Raw genomic sequence first — 27,988 nt, forward strand, 5'->3', positions numbered from 1 at the left:
TCCCTGTACTTATCTGGCCCTGATCATCACTGTCTGGTTTTGCTAGCTTTACTTACAAGGGGCGATAGATGATCTCTGCATTCCCTGCCCTCGAAAGGCAGGCTTCCATGCTGGCTTTGCTTCTGGCGTGCCGGGCACTCTCGCAAGGAAGGTTAGGCCACAAGAGGAGTTTTCACAAAGCACCCTCTGCTGAAGGGCGCCACAGAACCTCATCGCTATCAGTCTAGAGCCTTGCAATCCAACTGGCACAGGACAGTGTCCGAGAGCCACCAAAAGAGGTTCCCTCAGCCACTTGGAATATTAACACTAGTTAAATAATGGGGTGAGTCAGATTTTTCTAACAAATAAACCAAGAAAAGCATTTAAGAGACAAAAACATCCGAGAACCCATCTCCCTGGAAGCTGGCTGGCTTCAAACGAAACAGAGGGATGAACTATCCATGCTGTTCTCCACAGGACCCTACCAACGAGGTTCCAGAGCCACAAGAAAGGAAGAAGGAATGGAAGCCCCAATTCTAAGGAAATGAAACCCTGAGCTAGGATTAAGATCTATGGGTTTATTAAAGAAACTATACAAAAAGGCAGCATGGGAGATGGGCTACTTTGACATCCTGTTAGTCTCCAATACTGTTTGCAAAATCTCATCAACTTGGTCCGACTCGTAGTTAACATCCTGCAGCTCTAGATGAGGGAGGACTAGCGAGAGGAGCTGGCTGACATTCATACGCAGGTTCTTCAGCTTCTCCACAGTGCTGTGGGCAAGAGGAGAAGAGCCACGTCAGACAAACACTGGTTCCAATACGTCTCTTACCCGGTCTTCCTTCCTGTTACCAGTGCCTTGGGAGGCTGGGATTCTCTGCTCTATTCTAACCGCTGTGCGGCCTGCAGATGGTAGAATGGGAAGATCTGGGGGCCCACACACAGGATTGGAAATAGGGGAATGTAACTCAGGTCAACTCTTGTGAGTTTCTCCTGTGACACTGTGTAAATCACTTTGCCTCTCAATACAGCAGTTTACTTCTCTGGAACGGGGGGAATAATACTTACCATAGGGAGGAACTATACTTGTAAATCTAATTGAGGGTTCCATAGCTCAATGGTCACACTTGTTCCTTATGATTCTATTAAGTGCTGTCAGGCCAGAAGCAGGGTTAAACACACGTCCTGGATGCAGACAGTCCCATGCTTGTGGGAGAGTTCAGTATCCACAGACTATTTCCCCCCCCCCCCCCGTCCCCCCCCCCACACATTTTCTTTTCTTTAAGGAAGCCAATATTGTCTAAATGATGCACAGGGAATACTCCATAGAAAGAACCATGGAGGGTACTACAGTAGAGAACCCAGCCCTGGCAAAGGAAGTGTGTGTGTGTGGTGGGGGGAGGGGGTAAATCTTGTAGTTATCTGTCTTCTACTATAGCCCTCTATTGCCCCCCGCCTCTTCACAACCTAACAATCCTTAGTAAAACCCACTGTTACTCATAAAGCATTTCAGTGCATGGGTACCAACGTGCTCTCCCAGAAGGTGGTTTCCGATGTGGAAGTCTCCCACGAGATAACTTATATTTTCCTCCGCCGCTTGGGAGTGGCTGATATTATTGATGGGTTAACCCACAGTTCTGACCTTTTCAAGTCTCCTCTCTCTGGGCTCCTGCAGGAGACGTGTGTCTCCCTAAGCACCTCCAGGTGCAGCTCTGTCTCCTTGAGCCTCTCCTTCAGCTCGGTCTTTTCCTCTATGGTCCTCTCCAGCTGAGCCTTCAGCTCTTGCAGTTCTGCCTGGCGGTAGCCCATGTGTTTCTTGCTCCAGTACAAGCCTTCAGTCTCCTGGGCCCTGAGCGTTGCCACTTCCTGTTGGCTTTTCAAGAAATCGGTCTCCAGGTGGCACTTCTCCTGTTCTAGTTCTTCCATCTGGGTTAAAGAAACAGCAAATACAGGGCATGCACAGGAAGTGAGGTCACACATTAAAAGAAAAAAAGGGGGGGGGGGGGTACTTTCCAGTGGCTAAGGAACAAGCTAATGGCTAGTAGAGTAAGGAAGGAATTCTAACCCCTACCTGTTGTACATGACAGATAAGGCAAGAGGATACTCTCTCCTGGTTAACACAGTTCTGAGCACCCCCTTCCATCCCCTATGGTCATAGAACTTTACCCAGTCTTCTGAAATTCAGAGTCAGGTGCTAATCTTACCTTCCGCAGGAGCAAATCCCGTTCTGCGGAGATGCTCCTCAGCTCCACCAAGATATTCTCCACCGTTCGTCTTAGCTCCTCCTGCTCTACCATGTTCCTCTGATCCATGGTCTTTGGGACCTGCAAGTCTCCTCCTCCTTTACCAGGTGGAGGATCCGCCTGGCTTCGGGCCTTCTCCTCAGCCTTTGCTTTATCAAGTCTCTCCTCCCACGCAAAGGGGATTAGCTGAATGGGAGCCTCACCATCCACAGCAGCCTTTGAAATACCAACAACAGCCACAAAGGGCCTCTTGTTTACTTCCTCTAGGTTCCCACATGTATTTACACAGACACTCTTATCTGCTGCCTGGCTTTCTGCTATTAGGGCCGGCATTTGCTCCTCCAGTTCCACCTGGACCAGGGCAGTCTCTTTTTGCTCTTCTTCCAAGTGACTGTGACTTGCGGGAGTCTCTTTGGTAGGACCGAGTTCCCCAACGTGTGAAGCATGCCCAGCTGGGCTGGTGTCACTCAGGGCCTCCAGATGTTCTATGAGCAGGCGGGAATCTGTCCTTCCCTCTACACTCGTATCGTCCTTGCTGCATTCCCAGCCTGCTTCAGTGGAGCTCTGCCTTTCAAGAGAAGTGTGGTGGCTGGGACTGGTCAGATCTGGGGGGGGAGATTCTATCTGTTCCAGGCATCGCTGCCGCTTCCCCAGCAGCTCTTCTTCTGTGGATAGCTTGTGCTTACTGCAAAGAAGAGGGGACCAGATTAGCGGGCCTGACCCCCACTCTGTACAGCAGCCAAGCAGAGGACCGGGTTAGCGGGCCTGACCCCACTCTGAACAGCAGCCAAGCAGTGCCACCCTCTCTCAGACAGCGAACCTTCGTGTATACGGGGTAACACTGATCTCCCCAAGAGCAGTCTATCGCTTTCCCTCTCCTGCCCTCACTGGAGGCAGGAGGCCACTAGGCCTGCAGAACTGATGACTGCACTCTGCACTGTGTATAGCACTATGAAAATCTAGATACTGATACTCCTCGCAATATCCTCATTTTAGAGATAGGGAAACTTGCCAAGTCAGTAGCAGAGCTAGGATTAGATTTCAAGTTCCTGGCTCCCCACTTCTCCCCAGATTCAATCCACTTGAACCCACTGCCCCTCTAATCCAGGATAGCACAGCTTGCGAATCGTGCGTCCCTGAATGGAAGCCAAGTGCAATTTGCACAATCTCTCATGAATAATGTTTGGTTAATACGTTTCATTAACCACTGCTGAGGGGACGTGGGTCGGGCTTCTTTAAGTTATCAGCAAAACGATACAGTTAAATAATGTTTACAATATACTGTGAAGCATATCTGAGCCATGATCCCAAGTGAAATCTGGGTGTGCCAGTCAATCAGATGGCTGATGAACTTGTTCGCATAAACTGAAAACAAACTGAACTTCAGCCAGGAAGAAGTCAGCTCATGTATAAGCGCCCAGTGCCTCGGCTCCACTGAGCTGAAGCTGGTCGCAAAGCTCTCAGACGTGCTCATTCCAGGCACTTCTTAAAAGAGACCGTCCCCAGTAGGTAGGAACCTTCCTCCCAATCTCACACTGCCTCTGCAATAACTACAGTGCTTGTTTACATCAAAAAATAGCCAGGGCAGTACTAATGTGTTGAACATGCATTTGCTTTAGCACAAAGTGGTTTGCTGCTTGTGTCTCCCTTTACTCATATTTCCGCTGTTTAGTTTTGCCCCGACTGCGAGACTTCATGTGTAGTCAAATCGCCATGTGCTGTCTCCATCCCACACTGCTGTACACGTGATCCTTTCCCTCCAACAAAGAGCAGAAGTTGCCCATAACCTTGGCTAAATTCCACTCCACTGTCCCAAGTTCCCAGGTACAACGGTCAGCCAGAAATTAATTTTCACTTCTGGGCCTGGAAAACCAAAAGTCTGCTGTGCAGTCTGGCTGGTTCAGAACGGCTGCTGAGATCTCCCTGTACGTAGCTATAGCTAAAGGGTTCCTCTCCACGTATAGCCCGCTCAGGAATGAAAGGATCTGTTATGATTGGAAGGTTTGATCCTCCCCGGCAGGAACAGGGGTGAAAGTAATTGCCAGGCCTTACCAGTATGCTGGGCCAGGAGGGGGGTGAGGAGGGGGTGTCCCTGGCTAAGTGGGGGGTGGGCTTTGGGTCTCTGGAAGGGGCGGAGAGATTCCCCCAACCAGCCCTTTATGGCTGCCACTGCCACAGGATCCAGGAGCCCTGAGGCTGCATTCCCAGGGTCATGGCTGCCATCTGAAGGGCCTGGGGCTTACAGAACCTGCTTGTCAGGCCCCAGAGCAGCTATCCCCTTGTGTCGTCGTCCCCACGTTGCTGGTCCTGCCGGAAGGCTCCTTTGCCAGGCCCTGAGCAAGATGGGAGGGAGACTGAGTCCCCAGAAAGGGCAGGGCCTTGGGTGGAAGAGGCAGGACTAGGGGCTAGTTCCCCCATAGCCAGCTCTTCAGCACTTCAGCACTTTTAAATCACCGGGTCCAAAGGCAGCTCCCCGCTTTGCTTCATCCATCAGTGGCCCTGGGGGAGCAATGCTAAAGTTCTGCTACAGCAGCTCTCCCATGGGAGCCGTGAACGGGCTGGTCCTAGTGTAACACAGACATGCAGAACTGAACCTGAGACCTCTGGAGCTCAGTGCAGGAGCCGCTACAGCTTGAGCTAAAAGCCAGCGGGCTCTTCGCTAAGGCTGTAGAGAGAACGTTGAGTCTGCTTGTACTGGTCTCAATGCCACTGCATGGAACAAGGAACCACACCCAGCCGGTGCGGGGCTACACTGGCCGTGCGTTTTTACCAGTACTCTGGACTGGCCAACTGTCACCTCCGAGCAAGAGTTCACAAACTCTTCACACCAGGGAACCTTTCAATATGAACACTCAGACTCCATTTGCAATGGCGACGGCAGTGACTGCTCAGGGAAAAGGAAGTGTTAGGAAAACGCTAAGTGTATTTTCAGTTCCTGGCATGAATTCGAAGCTGGAAACGAAAGCAGCAGGTAAGCAGCACTACCAAAGAGTTCCACTGACCACAGTCTGAGAACTCACGCCACTGCATCATCTCTAAAGCATTTCACGGCCATTCTCACTACCCACGATGTGCATAGAAAATAGCCTTCGCCATTCGAGCGGCTCCTCTTCCAAGCTCCAGGGAAAGTGAACAAATCGTGCCACCAAGTGCCCCGAATGGTGTACTGCAGCACTTACGCAGCACGTGGGTACTGACTTCCCCCATCAGCGAATACAGCTTTGGAGACAACGCCCGGGGCAAGTGAAAGCAGAGGGAAAAAATGAACCTAAACCCAACTGTAGTTCAGATTTAGCCAAGAAGCTTCCCTTAACCAAAGAAGCTGTTCCACCTGCCTGAAGCCAGAAATCAACCGAATTTTCGGCTAGAGCGGCTAAGGACTGGCTTCACAAAGTGCGCTGAATTCCCACCTCCATCTGATGACAGGGAGCCACACTGCCCAATATCCAGAGTGACCCTAGGTGCTGGAGGAGAATCAGAACTGAACCTGTGCAAAGAACTGCTACGGTGAATTTAGGTTGAGCCTCTGTAACGTAGAGCTGTAAAGGTGGTGGCATCAACCAGACAGAAAAAGAACAAAGGTGAAAAGATTAAAAAATAAAGACACGGCAAGAATCTCTGTCCCTTCGTCTATTCCCACCCTACTCCCCTTTCCTTCTCCTAAGTTAAGGTGAAAAATCCATGTGTGTCACTAACTGCAGGAGACTCAGCTGAGAGAGAAACACAAAAGGAAAAATGACTCTGAAAAATAGCAATAGTCCTGAACTCATCTTTTCAGAGACAGGGGGCTTCACGGGTACCCTTGTCAAGGACTGGAGAAGCCCAGCTATGCACGGCTTAGGTACCTGTTAGGGAATTAAGCGAACCAAACACACTCTTTCCCCAGAATACCATGACTCACCAAGTGCTGCTAGGATGTTCACACCAGGGATGTGACTGGTTAACCAGAAAGCATCACCCTTAACGGCGGGTGGGGGTGCTCCAGCCCGGCTGGAGCAGCCCCGCCCACCCCCGTTTAATCGGTTAAGCTTAACATTTAACTAGTTAATTAAATGGGATTTTACATCCCTAGTTAGCAGTGAAGGCTCAGCAGATGCTAGCTGAAGCCAGAATTAAACCAGATGGCCTTGCAATCCGTTTATCAAAGCTCTCAGCGTTCCCATCTCAAGGCCAGCAAAACACTAAAAAAAAAAAAGCAAAGCTGTGTTAAAGGGGCAGTTGTTTGCACCTACCTTACTGTCGGTGGAATATCCTGTCCCAAAGGCCCAGTGGTCAGATAGGCAGCACCAATCTTGTCAAGAGCAGAGGGAGGAGGAGTAAGAGAGCCAGAAATCTCATCAGGCCCCTCTTTGTCAGGCTGTTGCTTCACCACACACGTTACACTGTTATTCTGAGCAGAGCAAAGCTCGGGCGTAGTGGATAATACCTGGCAAGGAATGGAGCATTGAAACAATAAAACAGCCCTTTTCACGTGACAGCGTGACATTGGAAAAAGTTACGTAACCAAACTGAAGGCAGCCCAGAAAGGCGCTTGAATACAGCCTGAGCCCCCATTCGAGCAGATCCGCCAACTGGGAATTAAAAAGTTTCTCCTAGTTATCACCGCTGGGGCTCTGCCAGCTAGGACCAAACTCCCACTCCCCCATCACCAATCTCTGATGGTCAAGAAGTGAATCCACATCACCTTCAGACAAGTCTCTAGAAGTCCAGGACTGACGCATTCCCCTAGCAGTTACCACCTCAGGAGGCTCTGCCAGCTAGATGTTGAACTGCCCCCCACTCCCACAACCATCTTAGCAGGCTTTACCAGCTGAGGACCAAGCCACATGACTGCCCAGTCGCTCTCCCAAAGGGGAATTCCTCTCTCCTCCACTTCCCGAGCCTCTACCACCGGTACAGTTAGCGTTTAGGGCTGTAAGAGTTCATGGTGAATGGTGCTATAGCTCCTCCATGCCAGGAGATGAGGTGTCTCCTGGAGCTTCTGTGAGACCGTCCATGCACAGAAAGACACATGCAAAAGACAGACGCTCTTTCTACACGTACAGACATGCACCTGGGGATTTTGTGGGACGACGATGTCACAAAAGAAACATGAATGACTAATGGAAGAGAACAGGAAATAATGTCACCACTGTGGGAACATGACAAACATGAGTGAGGACAGAGTAACACCCCAGAGACCTCCTTGTTTCACATCATATCAAATGCTCCACAACAGTGATCAAAGCCTCATCTACTTACGTGCTTCACGATACGCATGGCTTATTGAGAGGTGGCTTATGGGGAGGAGAGAAGATGGAAATAAGAAGTCCCCCTGTCCTCACCAAGTTTGTCCTTCCCAATACATCAGGGGAGACTAGTCTAGCATGCGACATGAGGGCATTTTTGGGAAGAGGGCATGCAGCAAGACTAGGCTGGAGTTGGAGGGGGCGGGAAGATGTATTAATACCATGATGATTGTTGGGAAGGAACTGTCCCTAAAGGACGGCCAACCTGATCGCACGCTGCAGTGTCCAGAGCTGCCCGGAGAACCCATCCTGGGCAGCCGTGTCCGAAAGACAGTGCTCCTGAAAATTCAAAACATCAGTCTTTATATAGCCAGTTAACCTAAAAGTTGGAAAGGGCCTGAGACAATCCGCCCTGCGACCACAGGACAGATAGAAGGATCTCACTGACCCCTTCTGTGTTGAGAGGGGGCACGATCAAGCCCCTTGATTAAGGCAGGGCTTGGGAAAAGAGTGGTATGTGAGCTAAAGCTCCTAAGCACTGTCACACTATTAGTAAGGGGTTAATATTGGTTTGGTGTTCGCATGTCCAAGCTGTGCGCACCACGGGGTTTTCCTGTTCCAGCCAACACACCGTGATCCTTGTGTCAACTCCTCTTTCAGAAGACAGAAATGAGAAAGATAAGGGGGAAAGGCAGAGATCTTGCCATCCCCAACAGCACAGAGCAAAGCAGCGTTCCCCACTCTCCAAGCCATCACAAAGCCTCCTCTAATCCATTTCCTTCCTCTCACCTGGTGTTCCAGGTTCTCCAAAGACGAGGATGAGGATGATGACCTCCTCCTCTTCCTCTCTGAGATCGGCTCTCTAAGAGATGGGAAGGAAGAAGGCATTCAGCGTCCACGCTCTGTACCACTCAACCAGGACCTGGAGTTTAGTTCTTCCAGGAGGAACAGCTTGGAGGTGGCATGGGCAAGACTTAGGACATAATGATACCTCTCAACATGGAGAGAGTTTACCGCCCCAGGAGCAGAACACAGCCCTGGCAGGCAGTTTGAACTAACTACAGAAGTCTAGATTTGGAGGGAGAGATCCTAGAAACTGGGCAAGAGAAGAATCGACACGTCATGCCCCCTGCAAGAAAACTGGGAAACGTCACCTGCACCCAGAGCTGCTGGGCAGAGATTCTGTTGTTTCCCTCTCCCACTCCCTGATTGCGTTGAGTTGGCAGAAGCAGCAGCGGACCAACAAGATTGGTTTGCTGTCTCCCTTGGTGCTGCTAGTGGAGCTGCAGGATGGAGTCAGCATATACTTAACTGTTTCCTGAATTTCCGGTCATAGCTGGGGCTCATCTCCTCATCACTGGGCTCCTGCTCCTCAGGGGCTGAGCAACTTCTGTAACGAGATCAGTCTGTCATTTTGGAGCATGAACGAGTCCCGTTTGACTGTCACCTGAGAACTCCCAAGTCTTTAGGATCTTTGTATACAATGTCTCCAGCTGCTCTCTCAGACTCTTCAGCACTTGAGCCGGTCTTATAGTACTTTAGCCTTTGCATCTATTTCAGACCGAGCAAAATTTGAAATATTTAGGGGAAAACAGCCACGTACCTCCTAAAATTACACAGACGAGGAGGCAGAAAGTTAGTGTTGTTTATATCTTGAAGCATGTTTACATACCATATACATAAATAAATGTAACTATGGATAGGATTCACATAAAATATTTAATTCTGCTACGTTTCTGGCCTCCACCGTACCGTGGGGCAATGCGTCCCTCAAAGTAATTATGTGCTACATAAACACTGAATTCTTTTATCATGGTTAAATTTGCCAGGATGTTCCTTGGTTCTTACAAGAAAGGACAAAGAAGAGTTCCCAACTAACCACTTCCACACCATCTATTATTGTGTATACATTAGGGATGTTAAAAATCGTGTAACGGGTAACTGTGTAACCACTGAAAATCTCAGCAGTTACACATGGGGTGGGCTCTGCCTTATAAAGCTTAGTTATCCTGCAGAGTCCACAGCAAAGCCTCCACAGGAGTGGCACCAACAGGCCCTGCCAGCCCAGCTCCTGGGGAGGAAGCGCTGCTGCCCTGCCGCAGCAAAGCTGCCTCCCAAGGAGCTGGCTGAATGTAACCAACATCACTAACCGACAAGCATCAGCGTGCTGATTAAACCGTTAATCCAGTTCTACTCTGACATCCCTAGCATACATCCAGGGTGCCCCGTCTCTGAACTAGTCAGTCCTAATCCTTCTGTTCCCTCTGGAAGTCTTTCCATAGCTCTACGAGTTTTCATTGACCTGTTCCAGAGAATTCAAGACTTGGGCATAGAGCCCACTTCACGCATCTGACGAAGGGAGCTGCAGTCCACAAAAGCTTATTCCCAAATAAAAGTGGTAGAGATGTAGCCGTGTTGATCTGAGGAAGTGGGTCTGGCCCACGAAAGCTCATCATCTAATAAACCATCTTGTTAGTCTTTAAAGTGCTACATTGTCCTGCATTTTGCTCCAAATAAAAGTGTTAGTCTTTAAGGAGCCACAGGACTCCTTGCTGTTTTTGCTGAAACCGACTCCCTCCCGATACAGTGATTTATAAAAAGCATTGTAACAGCCTCAGTAATATTCTTTATCCCTTTATAATGCCTCCCATGTTAACACCTTGATGGCTTTGGTTAGGTTTTTTAAAAACAACAATTATGACACACGGAGCAGATGTTGTCACTAAACTATTAGTTCTTTCTCCCTGAGAGATTACAGTTAATTTAGAAACCATCTGTACATATGAATATCTTAATTATTCTGTCTAACCTGAATTGCTTGGCACTTGTTTGTCTTGCTGCCTGACTACTCAGTTTAAGCAGACCCATCTGATGTTGCTCAAAACCCACTCATCTTCTTGAATGAAATTGAGTCAGATTACAGATGACACCCCCTTTTCCAGATCCCAATTAATATATTAAACAGTCCCTACATTAGTCCAGGACCTTGAGGCATCCTTCTGTTAACCTCCCTCCACACGAGGACCTGTATTTCTAGTGGAACTTTTTTTCAGTTCCTTATCTATATTTTCCAAGTGGTGATAACTAGTGGCCAGGTACACGTCTATACACCAAGGTTTATATGCAGATGCACATGGGAAAAGAAGCAGGGGCCAGCAAAAATGGGGATATCGAGTGTTTGCATTAACAGCGGGAGGCAGCAGGGAGAACGTTCAAAGAGAGTAGTGAGCTCTTACTTGTACTTAGGGTGGGGATGGAGATGACAGAACCACTTCTCAGGTAACGATGCAGGATCAACTTTGTCAGGGAGTTTCCTCCATTTTAAACACTCCTCACACTGCACCCAAGTCTGGTCTGGTCTTCCTCTGGAAAGAAAGATACATGGACTGAACCCCTTGGCTACAAAGCGAAGAACTACCCCAGGCCTGTTTGCTCTCCCATCCCGTGCTGCTGCTGTGTGGCTGGCTGGTTTGGTGTGCAACTTCTAGTGCATGGGCCTAGTTAATTTTGCTTTTCGTAACTGCCCATTCTCAGATGTGCCATTTGCTCTGCAGAAAGTGCCTGTAGAAGATGAGCAGCTCCCTTCCCAACACCACCTACAGAGTCCCTGGGAGAGGACAGAGAACCCTCAGCATCACAACCCTCCCTACCGTCTCCACCCCACACCTTGCCATGCTCCAGCATTGCACACAGCCCCATCAGAATGGACTGCTCACCACACTACCATGCTGCTCACATCAGGGCTATGAAAATGAAGACCCAACTGTATTAGCACCCAATCCAGACAGTGCGGCCAAGCTACTCTATGTCCCAGCCTGGAACACCACATTATCCTAGTCCAAGTGCCCTTAACACATCTGCCAATGCCCCCTCTTTCTCATGCCCTGCTCACCCCAACATTAGCCAATGGACTAGGCTCAGATCACTGAACTCAATACACTAGCAGACTTTGCAACTACCTCTCGCAAGGTGAAGGGACACTAATCAACCCTCTGTATGTTTTGCCCTTTCCCAAACTCTCCCTCCCCTCCTCCCCCCGCTTCTCTGCAGATGGAATGCCCAGTGCTTTTAATGCCGCACTAAAATTAGACCACCGTGTTCGAACTCACACTATCATGTTGGCTGCACTGGAACTGCCCAACTTCACCTCTGCCATCTTCGCCTTCCAGTAAGTGTTGAGTTTTTGTCCCAGGGCTGTAATTGTCCGTCTAAAGAGAAGGGGAGAGCAGTGAAAACCAGGCATATTTCACAGAACGTCACAATAGGTAGCACAAGTAACAGCCCAGGCAGAGAAGCAAACCTCCTTTAGTGCCTGCCTCTGTTTTGCACTACAGGAACCAGAGGTGCTCAGATACGACAGTAGCAGCGACAGAGAAGGAACTCAGACTTGCTATCGTAGGGTCAGCTTGGGTTTTAGAACATTCAGTTAGATTTATACCAGGAATAACCCTGGTGTCTCACCCATCCCACAGCTTCAGTAGTCCTCAATACCATCCTGTTCCTGCTACATTGGGCTCCCAATACTCCAGGGTCTTATTTTTCTGCCACTCTCATTGGAGCAGGATTGCCTTCTTGGTCAGAGTCAGGGTCATTTCCTTTCCAAACCAGGGGAACTAGTACCTTAGTTTTCACAGAGTTTAAGGCCAGAAGAAACTCTTAGGGCCATCTAATCGGACCTCCTCTACAGAACAGACTAGAAAATCTCTTCCTAGAATTTCTGCATCCTTTAGGGCTCACGGTCAGGTGCGCACAGAAGCTTAGGTCACTCATCTTTGGCCCCAAACTTCAGCTACAGCACAAACACAATTTGTACCAAGAAAGGCCACGACCAAACTCAGCAGCTAACTAGTCTTGGCTAGCCCCATCGGAAACCTTGGGGCAGTCGTCCCACAATCTCCAAAGAGAAACCATCAGCTCTTCCAACATTTCCAGGTAGTCTCATCCAGTCATTGGTTGTTATATATGATTCAGGTTACCAATGGAACTAAGGCCAGCATCAACAAACTTCAAACAAATTATATACAAGCCCAAGCATGGGGACTGTGCACAGGAAGAGAGGATGGAGCAAACACACAGTTTTCTTCTCCCAACAGAAAAACAATTTCTACCCTTTGCATTGGGATGAGGCCTGTATAACAGAATAAGGGTAAGTGCAAGTACAAGTGCTTTTTCAGCCAGTCTAGCCATCTCTTACACATTCCAACAGAAAACATCTCATCACACCGATCAGAGGAGAACTTAGAATGAACAGTCACCTGACAGTTAGGAGAAGAGAAAACCTGAATTCTAGAGAGCTGTGTTCAGACTGGAACATGAAGAACGGGCTTAGCCAAAGCTCATCCCAAACTATGGTTTCTCTTGTTCTACAGGCGAGCTTGCTATAGGGATCAAGACTGAGGGATGTGGAGCCTCCCCTAACTTTATGGGAGCAATTAATCATTGAGTGCAAGGGCTGCCTAATCTACCCTATCCACTGCTAAAAACAGGTTTCCTGGTGTCGAAATGACAGCAGAAGCCTCCATCAAGCATCAGCATGAAACCCACACTTCAGAAGGATGCAAGTTCTGGTCAAGTCACTAAACTAGGAGGTTGGTGGGGGAGGGGGGTTAGGGAGATGACAGACCAGAGAGATGTTCATGAATGTCTCACTTCCTGCTGAAACAAAGAGAGCTCTGACCTCAGCACAGGGGCCCAGAGCTCTGGTAGCTATCTGCACTAAGAGCAGCTCACAATCTGCAAAGCAAAGACAAAGGACAGGGTCTGCTCTGACGCCCACTCCCTGCCACTAACCATTGTAAATGTGATCCTTACATTCGTGTGCACATGTTCATCTCTACAGCGCAGCATTTCCCCAAAGTTAAGGGTACACCCAACTAATGGAGTAGCTGGGGGGAGGGATATGGAATGGTGCGGGTGACAGTTTCTCTCACGCTGCCTACTACTCCAGGGCCCAAGGGGGAAAAGATGGCTTTAATTTTCCTGTAGGGCGGCTAGTTTCCAAAACCCTGAGAAACACTGCTTTAGAGAATGAAAAATTGTTTCATTTCAGACATCTCTCTGGGACAATGTTTAGGGTTCTTGGATGGAGACAATCATGGAAACCAGAGCTGAAACAACATGGAAACTACTCCCTCCCTCAATCCAGGAGAGCACGATCTCTCCATGTTTCAGAGAAACATGGTCAAACATTTTCTGGTAGGGGCATCAGAAGGCAGATGGGCCAGCAGGGGGCTACTTCAAACCTGAAGCCCAAACGTAGCAGTAGACCCAGCTGCAGGCCTCCCTTACCGGTATTCTTTGCTTTCTTCAAAGTCCTGTTTGTTGTGTGCTGGTTTCAAGAAGTTGCACTCAATCACCCCAATCACGCCCATGCCATCCCCCTACACCAATGGTCAAAAAGGAAGGAAGAGAACCAATCATTTCAGCCACACTGATTACAACAGAAAAAGAGGCAGCTCCTTCAGGCGAACAATTCCTATTCCCAAGGAATCCCAGAAAAAATGGCAACAAGATTCAGTATCACACATCCCCTCCCTGCTACGGATCTTTATGGTCACATCTCTGCATGCACATGCACAGCAGTAACATGTATCAGATAAGAATGAGTAGTCCTATGGCACTTTAGAGACTATCAAACATATAGGATCATGAGCTTTTGTGGGTAAAATCCACTTCCTCAGATGAGCTGGAGTGGAAATAACAGAATCCAAGGGGGGTAGGCATGTGTGTGTCCATACACACACACGGCTTGACAAACCATGGCAAAATCTACTCGCCGGCCCTGCACTGCGCATGCGCAAGACCCGCATTGCGCATGCGCGCGCTGCCGATGAACAGGGTGACCAGCCAAAATCTACTTGCCTGATTCAGTGATTTGTCAAGCCGTGTGTGTACGTACACCCCCCCTCCTCCCAAAAGCAGTTACCTGTCAATTGTAGGACCCATGTTAATGAAGCTAATTAAGTAGCCTGGATGTGCCCCATTCATAGCTTCTGATGTGAAAATGCAATGTCAGAAGGCAGAGGAAATTAGCATTGACCAGTTAATATCTTTATTCAAGCCCAGGTTAACAGTGTCAAACGTGTAATCAATTCCAGTTCAGCAGTCTCTCTATGTGGTAAAATTCCTTTGTAGAAGAATGGCTACTTTTAAACTCTTTATTGAGTATCCGGGCAGGTTAAAATGTTCCCCTACAGGTTTACATGTTTCCATTCCTAAGGTCTGATTTGTGTCCATTTATCCTGTGTCACAGACACTGTCCAGTTTGGCCAATATGTAATGGCAGAGGAGCATTGCTGGCATGCTGAACTGGAATTCATTTACAAATTTGACCGTGTCAACCTGGGCTTGAATAAAGATGTTAACTGGTTAACACACTGCAAAGCCGATTTCCCCTGCCTTTTGACATTCACATTTTCACATCAAAAGCTGTGAATGGGACACATCCAGCCTACATAATTAGATTCATTAACACAGGTCCTACAATTGACAGGTGACTGCTTTTGCTGTTATACATACCTTGAATTTTGTTACTTTCACTCCAATTCATCTGGTGAAGTGAGTCTTACCCACAAAGCTCATGATCCTATGTATTTATTAGTCTCTAATGTGCCACAGGACTACTCGTTGATTTTAAAGTTAATAAATTACCCTTCTGAGACTAAGTATCAGATAGGAATGCTTGGCAATCTCCATCTCAGTCCTCAGGCGACAGACGCCCCTGGAGATAGAGCAGGCAAGGAAAGGCTTAAGTACAAATCCCAAAGGTTATAAATCTGGAATACTGACTAGCTTCCTTTCTCTGAAAGCCACCAATTTATCTATATCTAAGATGACTCCTAGAAACAAAGAAATGACAGCCAGCTTGCTGGCACAGCTATGCTGCCCCACCACTGCAAGGTGATTCGAGAGAAGCGATCGATCCAGGTGGGCAAAGAGGATGGATTTCATGACTTGAGTCCCCCAGCAGCAGCAATAAATCTCAAAGGGCATGTCTGGATCAGTTTCTAGGCATGTTTGGATCAGTTTCTAGACATCCGTATAATATGGATATATCTTCAGATTGACAGCCGAGTTTCCAAGTTCAAGAACTCCGGCACTAAGCTGTTGAGATCCTGGAGGCCAATGGGGACCTGAGGTAAGGATCTATGGACAGGGCCTATCTTTGGTGAAGCTATGTTCCTTTCGCCTCCCCCTTCCTGAGAGCAGAGAGGAAGAACTGATCACTCACCTTCATTTGGCAGCCCACCTTCTCATAGCACTTGATGAGTCGGTTGTTGTGGTACATCATGATCCCAGAGTGGCTATTGTTCTTGCAATTGAACCCAAATGTGATCTTCACCCTTTTGTTCTGAGAGAAAGATTATCAAGGAGAAAAGCTGCAAGCTCCAAGGAAGAAGCAAGGAGAAGTGAATGGTGTTTTGTGGGAATGCTATTGAGGAAAGGGGGCGAGCGCTGATGGAAAACAGCAGAAGGCAAAGGGTCTCCAAAAAGAGATAAAGCACACAAGTCTTCAATGTCTCAACCTCATGACGTAGGTTGTGTGTTGCAGGAGCTGTGCTGTTTAGATTAAAGCAACACCCTTGCCTCTTTAACAGGAAGCCAGAGATGAGCATTGGCCTTTGTAGAGTGAGGAAGGCCTGGTAGTCACAGCCAAAAATGGTGGATAAGTATCACTGCACCCATCTAAATTCCAACAGTTTAACACAGCCAGTCTGGACAGAACAAGACCATTCGAGAGCAGATTATAAAGTAGTCGAGTTCTGACCAAAGAACCATGATCAAACAGTTCTAACCCAGATGGGGCAGCAAATGAATAAAAACGTGATTAAATTCTGTTGTTTTGCTTTGTAAACAAGACCAAAGAAACCTCAAGAAACAACGAAATGAAGCTATCAAAGACCCACAGAGGTAAAGGAAATTCAGTAAGAAACTGGTTTCAGTTCTGAGCAAAAAAATTCTGCCACTAGGTTTAAAAAAAAAAAAAAAACACTTGAAGCCATATATGAAGCACAGTCTTGTTACACCAGAAGTATCCTTCTGAGGGCCTATCCCTTTAAGAAGGCTCCCACATTTATGGAATGTAAGTACGGGTGGCATATTTTCATTGTATGTCACCATCTGGGGTTATCTTAAGTGTATTCTAACAAACTGCAATCTACAGCGTCAGGAATATATTGCATTTTATTCATGCTGGCTCTGCAGAACCAACACAGTTGCAAGATACGAAGTCAAAGTCCATTCCTTCTTGCACATCCTCATCACTTACTAACCTCCACTTAGGTATACTTACAAACACTTATGCTCAAGTGTCACCAAAGGCAGGATCTAATCTGTAAAATCTTTACTAGTGAGTAGGATGCACAAACAAGAGACTTAGGATGGGTCCTGATCTCTGGCTGAGTATGTAGGGCTGGGATTAAAAATAACTTCCTCTTTCTTGGTCTTGCACATAGAAACGAGGCCTCAGTTTATACCGAGAGTTCTTCCCTATACATTTTTAAGATGCTTATAGTTTGATACAGGTTTAAATAGGCTTGTGATGATAATGCCAGATAAGCGTGGTACTGGAATTCAGCTGCCAGGACTACCGAAACATGAAGATTCCTTCACTGATCTGGACCCCACTTACACTTGAAACATGCAATGGATTCCATACATTAAGTTGGGACATTCTTGCCCACTCCCAACAATTTCAAGGCTCCCTGAACTATTCAGACTGAGATCCAGCCTCTATGGAGGTGAAGGGAGAGGAGAAGAAAAGTAAGTTTTCAAGGTCATTTCAACCCTTTGTTTCCTACTCTACTCCTCCAGCCAACCCAAATCAATTTGGAGTACAGATGAGAGAGTTTATTTCAATTAGAAAACAAGTGATCTTCACTGTGCGTTTCCCTGGACGCAATGAAATCACCCGGGGTCAGAGGCAGCTATAAGGATACTGTAGAGGTAGGTCTGTATACATCATATTCAATACTGGCCAAGCTCTTGGAGATCAGTTGAGTCTTCACTTTCTTCTGTCGCAGAACAATCTGCATGCGGGGCTTCAGGTACAAGATACTACAGTATGCCTGGTAGCAGGGGACAAGGCAAGAAGAAAGGCATTATGGCACAGGCTGCTCTAGAAACTTTTTTGGGGAAAAAGTGAAGTCAGTTGACAACACAATCAGTCCTGTATAGCCAAATAGCCAAGTCCTTTCACAGCAAACAGATACCCAGCTTGAATTCCACAACTTTTAATTCCATGAGATGTGTTACACTGAAGGGCCCTGGCATGTCTGACATCAGCACAGACTCTTAACTCACATTGATCCTTTCCCTGCATCTGTCCTACGCAAACAATCAACTCCACCATCCCTAACTCACCCGTAAGGAGTATTCTGTTTCTGGTGCAAAGGACTCTTGAACCTTCTCAAGACGAGGAGGAACTTTTCTTCCAGCATTCTCTGACTCCTCTGGGCCGAAGTCCGATATTCGAATGTCATGCTTGTCTGTATCAAAGTCCAATTCAGTCTTCCCATCTTTATTTCTGACAAACACAACAAAAAAACCCTATCCAGTCACCCTGTATCAGCAACAGAATAGTTTTATAGCAATCCAACTATACAGCAATGGTCTTTGAACTTTCAGGGTCACCCCCCTTCACCTTCTCTGCACCCCCATCTTCCCCCAAGCTTGAGCCATGAGCTACAGCTCGAAGGAGGGAGAGGGGAGCGGAACCACAGACAGAGATAATGGAACCAAGGCGGGGGCCACAGCTCTGAGGTTAGCTGCAGCTCTGTTCCTAGCCTGTGAACAGGGTGGGGCAGCACCTTAGTCCAAAAAACCTGGAAAAACTGAGCTCCACTATTCAGTTTCCCCTGTTACTAAATTTATTATTTCTCAGCAACAAATTTAAGGACATAATCCAATTAATAAAAAGGGGGGGGGGGGATAAACTGAAACTTCAGAATTAAAAAATTCTCTTAGTGCTTACTCTAAATAACTGGGTGTGGAAAAGAAACGTCAGGATAGTTGTATTGGTTAAAAGCTAAAACCAGAAGTATCATCTAAAAATATTTGACATTTTATAACACCTTCTTCCCAAGCATTTCCTAAACAATATGCATGGGAACACCTCTGAAATGCTGCTACTTTTAGGATATCTTGTGGGAGCCAATAGAGACAGAACACTACACAATAATAGATAAAGGGGAAATTTAGCAAAGAGACGTAGGTAATAGCCTACTCTAATAAGCTACATATGGGATCTTTATATAGCCATGCACCAAAAGCAGGGTCTTGATCATCAAAGTGCAGTTCTACTGGACAAAGAGACTGAAGAGGGCACCATGCAGTTCTGTTATTGGGTCAATTATTTCTGGTTTCCAATGTGCTCAGTCTACAAGTAACATGAAGTATTTCTGAAGGTGATCCCTGAAAATTTTGAAATTCAAGCTTGGGTCTTGGCTCCTCATGTGCCACATGCGCTAATAAAACCTCTGCAGCTGAATTTAGGCCCTCAGTGACACCCGTGCTCAGCCATTTGTTTCAGCACAGTTGTAGCCACTGGAACGTAATCCATTCTCATGATGCTCAGAGCAGACACTCCCGAGTCCAGATGATTCTCTCTTAGCCAGGGTGGCTCTGCAGGGTTAAGAGGAGGAAGGGCTGCAGCAGAACATATTTAGTCACTAATGCCAGCAGATCTGACTGGGATCCTTCCTAGCAGCAAACTTGTGGAGTAAGATGGTGTCATTGTTATGCTTGAAAGAGCCAAACACAGCAAGTTGCATAAAATTGGACATTTGTATCCTGGAAGACTGAACTGACCCTAATGCAAATTGGGCCTGGCTAGGAACCCACTTCTTAAAGGTAATTCAGTAGCCTCTCTCCCCTCAGCCTTACAGAGGGCTGCACCTACCATTTCCCACTCATCCCTCCTTGCGTGCCCTGGCTCCCTGTACCTGCGGATGTTCCAGATGAGAATCCGTGTGCCCTTTTTGCCTGGAATGGCATCAAATTGAGCCAGCAACTCCTCCTCGGTATTGAAGAGCGTATGTTTCAGGATGGCCTCGAGGCTGGACCCAGAGTCTTCCGTAACAATCATTTTCTTTAGAAGCCACAGAGTTAAAGAAAGAACAAAACTGCCCTGTGTTTCGCCCCTTGCCGCTACCAAGGAGACATGAAGAATTTAGATATTACCGCCTAGGCAGGAGATACACACACAAATAGCACCCATCAGGAGCATGACAGAGCACAGTGCCAACACCAGAGGTGTCCAAACAGGAGGTAAAGCATGCAAATTCCTGAGCAAAAGAAGTTGTCGGAAAAATACCATCAGGCAACAATTTTATCAGGGAGGGAGCATGTAAAGTTATGCATTGCTGTTAATGCAAGGAGGTATACCATGCACAACTATTACAGCCCATGGGAACGATGCAATACAGGCAGCTGTGTATTTAAGGCTCCCATCATTACGGAGACAGCACCATATGCAGGTATCACACCACCCAACGAGCATATTAATGCTACAGAGCAGTCAAACTATGTGGGGGCACAGACCACACTACTAGGAAAGAGGCGGCATTCCACAGGAGATGGAGATGTAGTTACTGCAGTGACTACCCAGGGGGTTATGCTGAACGTGGAAATGAGCAGGAGTGCCCACCAGATCATGACAAATTCTGACATAAGTGCAAGGGAATAATATGATGGATGCAACACCAAGCACATTTGCTGTTATGGGGGCTCTCCAAACGCAGCACTGAACTATGCCGTAGTATTCCATAAGATGACGCCTGCCAGAGATGTTAGCTGAGGCAGTGGCACATGCAGACAACACTGTGGGAGCTACCCAGGTATATCCCCAAAAACCCTCAACATCAGAACTCATGTGAAGACACTGTTGCAACAATGGCACCTCATGAAACACGAACCTGTGGACTTCCTCGGTAACATGCTTCTCCCACCCCTGCATCCCTTCCCAGATGATTCACACTGCACAGCCACTCTTGCCTTACAGGAAAGGATATTATTTTGCTGGTTGAACGGTATCACCGGGACAACAACAGCCTGAGCATGGACCCGTTCCAAATAGGTCTGCGAAAGGAGTCCCACGCTGAGCGCACCTCCATTCTTGGTGAAGACAATGGCATCCTTTCCCAGACGCATGGAGCCTGACTTGAAACCATTACCATACACTCCAATGGATGGGTGGTTCTTCTTCACTGCTTTGTCTGTGAAGCCAAAGCTGCAAATCATAGTCAGTCAGTCAAGGGGAAAGCTGTCTGAAAGAGGGCAGCAGGAAGAGGAACAGATGGAGTAAAAAGCAATTTTAAATGTGGAGCTCCCTGGTGGTCACCCAAAGAGCAATAGGCAAATGAATAATACTTGGCTTAATACAGCACTTCCCATCTGAAGATCTCAAAGCACTTTGCAAATGGAGGTTCAGGGAGGTAAAAAGACTAGCTCAAGGTCACTCTAAGCAATGGCAGAGCTGCAATTAGAACCCTGTTCTCCTGATGTCCGGCCCTTTGCGCTAATCATTGCACAGTGGTGCTTGAATGTAAGTTTTATAATTAACATTTCTTTAGTGCCTTCTGCCTAAGGACTTCTAAGCACTAATTATGCCAAAGGCATAAAGATCAGCTGGATGTTCTTGCTGTTGGTTCCTAAAGTAAAAGTATCAAGTAAAAGGTACAGCAGGGAGCAGGGACCCTCCCTCCCCCCAGGAGAGGGGCTGCTGCTGGAAAGAGGGCAGGCTGGGGAACTGGCTTTTAAGCCAGCTCTCCCTAGTACCAGCTCCTGCTTCCCCATCATCCTCTTGCTGCCTCTAATACAGAGGTAGCGGGGGGATGGGGAGGGAGAGAAGAATGCAAGTAGTCAATTCAGCTTCCCGATAAGCCTAAGGCTTATCAACGACTCTTTAAAACCCTACAGAGCACCACAACGAGCCAATGACAATCAGGATTAGACCCCACATGTCTTCTCCTCACTGTGCTCTAAGTACTAGACTATGCTGCCACAGCAGGCATCTGACAAACCAGCATGTTTACCCCGCAGTAGGGATTAGCAAGACCGAAAAGGGTCCAGCCTCCCCTCCCATCAGATCAGACAGTCAAGGCCAGTTCAGGTATCTACCATGCCTGCTTCCCCGATTATCAAGGAAGCATTTGTCTTCACTGTTCACGTTTCACTTCATGAGTTACAACAGACACCACCATGCCTCACTGATACTGCAATTACATCACATGCTACCTCAATGAGATCGGCCTCACACACCAGTAGAGCATGATATGTGAAGTAAGAAAAACGCCAAGATATTGCAGCCATGCAGTTTCAATCAGCAGTGCATCTCCACGACTGAGTCTCCTGTGATCCAAACTACTAAAACCAGCTTGATAAAGAATCAATCTTGACATAAGCCCACAGCACCATTCCATTCCGCCTCTAAAGCACTGCATGTCCCACTCACCTATTAACTTGACACTTAACGGTGTCTAATCAGGAGAGACTAGAGATGGAACCCTGATAATAAAGGTGGTTCCTTGAAATGTAAGCAACCTTTTGGGAGGGAAGGGAGAATGGGGGGGGGGGGGAGATCACGAAATTCCCTTTCCTAGTCTCATTATCTATCCTCCATGTAAGTATCTATGTGCCGGCAATGCTGGGCCCCTCCATCTAATTCTCTTTTCATTCTTTCTTCAATGTGCATGGGTGAGACACCCTCACCACACCCAAATGACAGGAAGGGTGAAGAAGTGATGTAGGAAGGAAAGATGGTTACTTCGTGGCTTTGCCACACCTCATTCTAGCTCACTCTGGATTAGTCTTGCATCAGATTTGGAAAGCATCTCCCTAGTTCTAGGAAAGGATTTTGCAATGAGCTTTCAATGAGAAATTATTAACAGATAAAAGAGGCCTACTACCCTCCCCCTCCCCCAACTCAATTTCACAGTCACTTCATATTGACACAACAGAACCTGAATTAAGAGACCAAACCATTGCTTTCCTCCCTGACCACACAGAACAGGAAGGGGCTAAGGCTTCTGGTTTTCACTTCCTGAACCCCTCTGACTTTTCGGAAGAACTGTGGTTTTGTGTTCACAGAATGTAAAGAAATGATAGATTCTCTGCTTCTGTCCCCCACCTTCTCTTATCTAGCACCAAATTGTTGCAGAGGAACGACCAAACCGCGCACTACCCCAAGTGACTATCTGCTTTGCAGACTGCCTTCTGGAAACAAGGAAAATTATGAATAGGGCTAATGGAAACCTGGAGGTTACATGGCATTTGTTCTGAGAGAAAAAACAGAACAGCACAATGAATGGTGCAGTAGCATGCAAGTGAGGAGAAATTCCCCCAGACGTACTGGAAATGCAACTGAACGAGGGCTTGGTGATGCTCCAAGGAAAAACAGACATGAGCATAAGACTTAGGAAGAAGATGGAAATGTGTGACTGGTCCCAAAGGAACAGACATCTGATGCTCCCTGAACATCTGCAAGGCACAGAGGCATAAAGGAAGCAGCTTGCACAGGAAGATGCAGAAGCAAGTTTTTACTATTTTCTAGCCTGATAAGACTCCTGAAAAATTAACTGCCAGTTTGAACATGCTACTTGCAACGTAGATAGCACTCACTATTTATATTGCTTGGTGTTCAAGATACAGATTCAATGCCCTTCTCCACCCTCAGTAAAGGATGATGATCACATGGCCTCAGTATGAGGAATAAACCTAAACTAACCTCACCAAGAGCAAATAAGATCACCTTGCATCACATCCTGAAGTTTGTTGAATTCAGGCTGTCGCAGACCTAAGTGGAGGGTGGAGACTCTCCTGGGAAAGCCAAATGTTGAGAATTTTACCTTTGAAACCAACTGCAAGAGTATCCAGCTGATCTTTATGCCTTTGGCAGGGGATGGGATGAGAGGTGGTATCTTAAGAATGTTACTGAGTGCTTGAGATAGAAAAGGTAATGTTACACTTAGGCATATTTGATAATCTATGAAAAAAAAAGTACCAAATTAAATTTTATTTTTTTAAAGTTAGTTATATAATAAAAATTGAAATGGACTTGAAATTCCTCACTGAAGAGAATGGGTAAGGTAGTTGGGGTCTTACCAATGAACACCAATCTGACCTACCAGATCCCCCCTGTCAACACAAAAGGAAGAATAATTCTATATGGACTCCCCCTGACGGTTGGAATTACAAAATTACCTATTACAAAGATAGCTTCCCCAGTTATCACCTCTAATACCATTAACTCACAGACATCTACCCTTCCCCACCTCTAACATCATTAACTCACAGACATTTACCTTCCTTCCCCCCCCCCATCCCCCTTCTGTTCTGAAATGTGATTTGTCCTTTTCATATGTGTTCATTTTTTTTAATTGTATCCTTTGGTATATATGGTTGTGACTATTTTCTTCCACTATTTGATCTGAGGAACTGGGTCTGGCCCATGAAAGCTCATCATCTAATAAACCATCTTGTTAGTCTTTAAAGTGCTACATAGTCCTGTATTTTGTTTCAGCTACACCAGACTAACACGGCTACATTTTGTTTCAGCTACACCAGACTAACACGGCTACTAACATGTTCTCTAAAACTGTGAGCCATTTTAACATTCTGAGGACAAGGGGGACAAGATGGGGAACTCATTGTTACCATGTGTCCTCAAAAACGAGATCACGGATTCCTGATTTCATTTACTAACTCCAGGAGACATTTGTTTATTTTATTCCCTGCCCCATGTACTGCAGCATGGACTCTTGCTTAGTGCATATAATTCATGCCAAATGACTTCAGCTAGGCCAGGGACAGGTTGTTACACGAGGAAGCCCATGCATGCAACAGCCCTTAATGTAAAAAGTCAGACGTCCCTGGACCATGCACTGTATGTTTAATAAAAAGCTCATGGGAGGGTAAATCTAAAAGCAGTTATCTTAGTATTTTGCACAGTGTGTGGGAGAGAAAGAAAAGAGAAACCACAGGGAGTGCTCATGTACATTTGAATCAGGATTCCTGAAATCCTGAACTCTGGGTCAACGACAACGCTTGCTTGCAAGATCTGAATCCAAGGTAGCAGAATCATACCAAGGTGAATTCTTAGCTTGTTACCTGAGCATACGGTGAAGTTTGTGAGGTGTCATTCCAGCACCATTATCCGTGAAAGCCAAACAAAGTTCCCCCTTGATCTCCACAACATCAATGCAGAGAAGCTTAGCTGTCACACCAGGATCTGAAGCATTGTCTGTGGAAGGAAAAAATCTGGGCAATTAGGTATACTCATTGCTGACACACAGATCTCCTTTTCTTCGGATCTAAGAAATGAAAACATTCTTGAATCCTGCTTCTCCCAAGTACAGGGAAACGCCCGATAGAGGATACATCATAAAAATGGCCAAAAAAAGGTACATTTAGCTCAATCTCGTGTCTGCCAACAGTGGCCCAGGAGAGGTGCTTCAGAAGGAATAAAGAGAACAGATAATCAAGTGAGCTCATTCCCAGCTTCTGGCAAACCGAGGTTGAGAGCCAATGATGGACCTTACCTCCAGGAGTATATCTAGTTCTTTTATGAACCAGTTGATCCTTGGCTTTCACAACATCCTCTATCAAAGAGATCCAAAGGGAGGCTGTCCATTGTGTAAAGCAGGGTTGGGGAACCCAAGGCCCAGTCCCTAGCTTGCCCGGATCCAGACCCTGAGACCTGGGGCTCCCCCCAACTCCTGCCAGCATTGGGGAGCTGATGCTGGTGCTCTGGCCCTGCAATCTCCCCATAGTCCTCTCAGTGCCAGGCTGGAGTGCCAGCCCTGGCTGCCAGCTGCGAGATGGGGGCGGGGAGTCTCAAGTCTCATGGGCCAGAGTTAGTGTCTGGATCTGATTCACAGGCTATGACTGGCAGGGGGAGGAAGTTGCTTCTGCACCACTCCTGCCCAGAACCCACATCCCAAGCCTGCTTCCAGGCAGCCCCCCTTCCACACACTGAACCCCTCATTTTTGGCTGTGGACCTCCTTACGCTCTGCTGTGCAAGGGGAGCGTGGGAAATGTCTTTCTGCTTCTCTGTTAGGGGTCACGTCAGTGAGGGTTTGGGGTTCTTTTTGGTTTTGCTTCTCACTTTCGTGCAGCCCCCAACTGGTTTCTCTGTGGATGAGCAGCCCCCACCCAAAAAAAGGCTCCTCACCCCTGGGGTAAGGGAATACTTCCTTTTGTTTGTTTTAAACCTGCTGCCTATTCATTTCATTGGTGACCTCTACTTCTTCAGTTAGTAAATAAGGAAGTGTTGTTTAGTCCTTTTTTATTTCTCCACACCAGTCTTACCCTGAACACTCTGCCAGGAGCTCCAGCGCCTCACTCTGACCCCCCAGCCATGGCTACCAGAACCTTGAGCAGTCCGCCAGCACAGCTACCAGTGCTTTGAGCAACACCCAGTGCCCTCCAGCCCCCACCCTGCACTCCACCACAGCTACCAGAGCTAGAGATGTAAGCAATTAGTCCAGGAGTGGATAAAAGGGCCTCTGGGGGCCAGAAATAGCCTGAGAACGCCCTGCCACTCCCCAGATCCATCAGGGCCTGGGGACGGGGGAGTGCGCAAAGTCAACCACCAGAGTTGACTAAGTGCTGCACACCCCTTGCAGGACGGGGACAAGGTGAGAGGAGACTTTGCGCGCTCCCTCCACCCCCAGGCCCTGACTGACCTGGGGGCAAGGGGAGCACAGGAAGTCTCCTTCCATCACCAGGGACGTGGGCACCAAGACTTTATCACATCCACCCCCAAGTCAATCATGGTCTGAAGCAGGGAAGCATGGAAGTGTCCTGGCCCTGCCCCTGCCGGGGAAGCCCGGAGCCACTTCAATAATTTCTGAAGTGGCTCCCTGTCTAAAATTATTGCCCACCCCTGGACTAGTCAAGTAGTCGACTCCCTGACAAGCCTAGATGTATCAGGTAATCGAGTCACTACTCAACTAGCCGCTCCCCACCTAGTAGAGGCAGCAAAGTGGGGGAGAGGAGCCGGCACTTAAAAGCTGTTCACCCCAGCACCGTCTCTGTGGGGGTCAGAGAAGTAACGGGAGACCAGGCAGGAGCTGGGAATCAGCTGTCCCGGCTTTTGCCCAGTCCCAGACGCTGCACTTCTGCTTTTTAAATGTAGTAAGAGCCGGAAGGGCTGCTCAGGGCACTGGTAGCTGTGCTTGGGGGGGCAGAGTACGGGGCTGGAGGGCCCTGGGAAGTGTTCATAGTAAGATGGTGGCTCTGCCTGGAGGCTCTTACTACATTTAAAAAGCAGAGCCACAGCAGGGCTAGCTCTTGGGGGTGGTGTGAACAGGGACAGCTTAGTCCTGGCGTGCACTGCCCCAGGGAGCTAATCCCACTGGGGTTCTGCAGTTTAAATGGGGTAGCGAGCGCCCTTCCCTTACCGACTGATCGAGTAGTCGATGGAAATTCCATCGATTAGCCAATTAGCTGCATTTTAACAACCTCAACCACGGCCCCCAGCACAGCTACCACGGCCCCCTAGCCCTGCCCACCAGCACAGCTATCAGTGCCCTGAGCAGCTCCCAGTATCCCCAGCCTTCTGCCCTACCCCCAGTGCCCTGAGCAGCCCCCCACTGCCTTTCAACCCAGCCCCCCCACACCTCCCAGCACCCCACCGCAGCCCCCAGGCACACCTCCCCACAGCTCCCAGTGCCCCCCCTACCGTAGCCCCCAGCCCCACAGCTCCCAGTGCCCCCCCACCGCAGCCCCCAGCCCCACAGCTCCCAGTGCCCCCCACCGCAGCCCCCAGCCCCGCCCCCCATAGCTCCCAGTGCCCCCCACCGCAGCCCCCAGCCCCACAGCTCCCAGTGCCCCCCACCGCAGCCCCCAGCCCCGCCCCCCATAGCTCCCAGTGCCCCCCACCGCAGCCCCCAGCCCCGCCCCCCATAGCTCCCAGTGCCCCCCCCCCGCAGCCCCCAGCCCCGCCCCCCACAGCTCCCAGTGCCCCCCACCGCAGCCCCCAGCCCCGCCCCCCACAGCTCCCAGTGCCCCCCCGCAGTCCCCAGCCCCGCCCCCCACAGCTCCCAGTGCCCCCCCGCAGTCCCCAGCCCCGCCCCCCCAGCTCCCAGTGCCCCCCCGCAGCCCCCAGCAACCCCCGGCTCACCCAGCAGCTCGGCCATGGCGCTGAAGGGCCGCGTGTGGCTGGTGCTGTTGCTCTGCAGGTAGCGCGGGCTCATCTGCGGGGAGAGCGAGAGCGGGGGTCAGGCCGGGGCTCCCCGCGCCGGGCCCCGCCCCGCGCCGCGCCCCCGCCCCACCTACCGCGCTGAGGCGAATGCCCTGCTCCGTGTTCAGCCTGCGGGCCATGGCGCCGCCGAGCCCCCGCTCCGGCCGCGAGCCCCCTGCTCCCGCAACCTGTATGGCGGCCCCTCCTGCCCCGTGCCGTACGGAAACATGGCGGCCCCCACGGCCAGCCCGCCGCCGTACAGCAACAGGGCGGCCGCCCGGCCGGACACGCCCCTCGGCCCGCCGTGCAGAAAGATGGCGGCGTCCGCGGGGGCACTTCCGCCTCCCAGTGGCCA

General features: G+C 48.6%; 1 protein-coding gene across 2 annotated transcripts; it reads right to left on the reverse strand.

The window, feature by feature from the left end:
- Positions 1-542: 542 nt before the first annotated feature.
- MORC4 (MORC family CW-type zinc finger 4) lies at positions 543-27,888 on the reverse strand. 2 transcript variants are annotated; one of them, XM_075896695.1, is made up of 17 exons: positions 27,729-27,888; positions 27,574-27,646; positions 24,557-24,689; positions 20,460-20,678; positions 19,393-19,539; positions 17,813-17,975; positions 17,389-17,517; positions 15,681-15,800; positions 13,739-13,830; positions 11,560-11,658; positions 10,687-10,815; positions 8,763-8,840; positions 8,240-8,312; positions 6,455-6,648; positions 2,184-2,907; positions 1,622-1,905; positions 543-752 (listed from the first exon to the last, which is right to left on the reverse strand). In XM_075896695.1, exons 1-17 carry the CDS (start codon positions 27,771-27,773, stop codon positions 599-601), a joined length of 2,856 nt encoding a protein of 951 aa, XP_075752810.1. In that variant the 5' UTR covers positions 27,774-27,888; the 3' UTR covers positions 543-598. The 2 variants fall into 2 exon arrangements, with proteins under 2 accessions (XP_075752810.1, XP_075752812.1); XM_075896697.1 differs by lacking the exons at positions 24,557-24,689; positions 27,574-27,646; positions 27,729-27,888 and having other exon boundaries at positions 20,461-20,599.
- Positions 27,889-27,988: the final 100 nt, after the last annotated feature.

This window comes from Pelodiscus sinensis, chromosome 13, assembly GCF_049634645.1.
Source record: "Pelodiscus sinensis isolate JC-2024 chromosome 13, ASM4963464v1, whole genome shotgun sequence".
Lineage (NCBI taxonomy): Eukaryota > Metazoa > Chordata > Testudines > Trionychidae > Pelodiscus > Pelodiscus sinensis.

Excerpts from the sequence above, each read along its gene's own strand:
- MORC4 (XM_075896695.1), bottom strand. The coding sequence starts at position 27,773 with ATGGCCCGCAGGCTGAACACGGAGCAGGGCATTCGCCTCAGCGCG. Across the intron at positions 2,908-6,454 it reads GATATTCCACCGACAGTAAG|TAAGCACAAGCTATCCACAG; the intron begins GTAGGTGCAAAC and ends TCTTCTTTGCAG. Across the intron at positions 1,906-2,183 it reads GGGATTTGCTCCTGCGGAAG|ATGGAAGAACTAGAACAGGA; the intron begins GTAAGATTAGCA and ends TCTTTAACCCAG.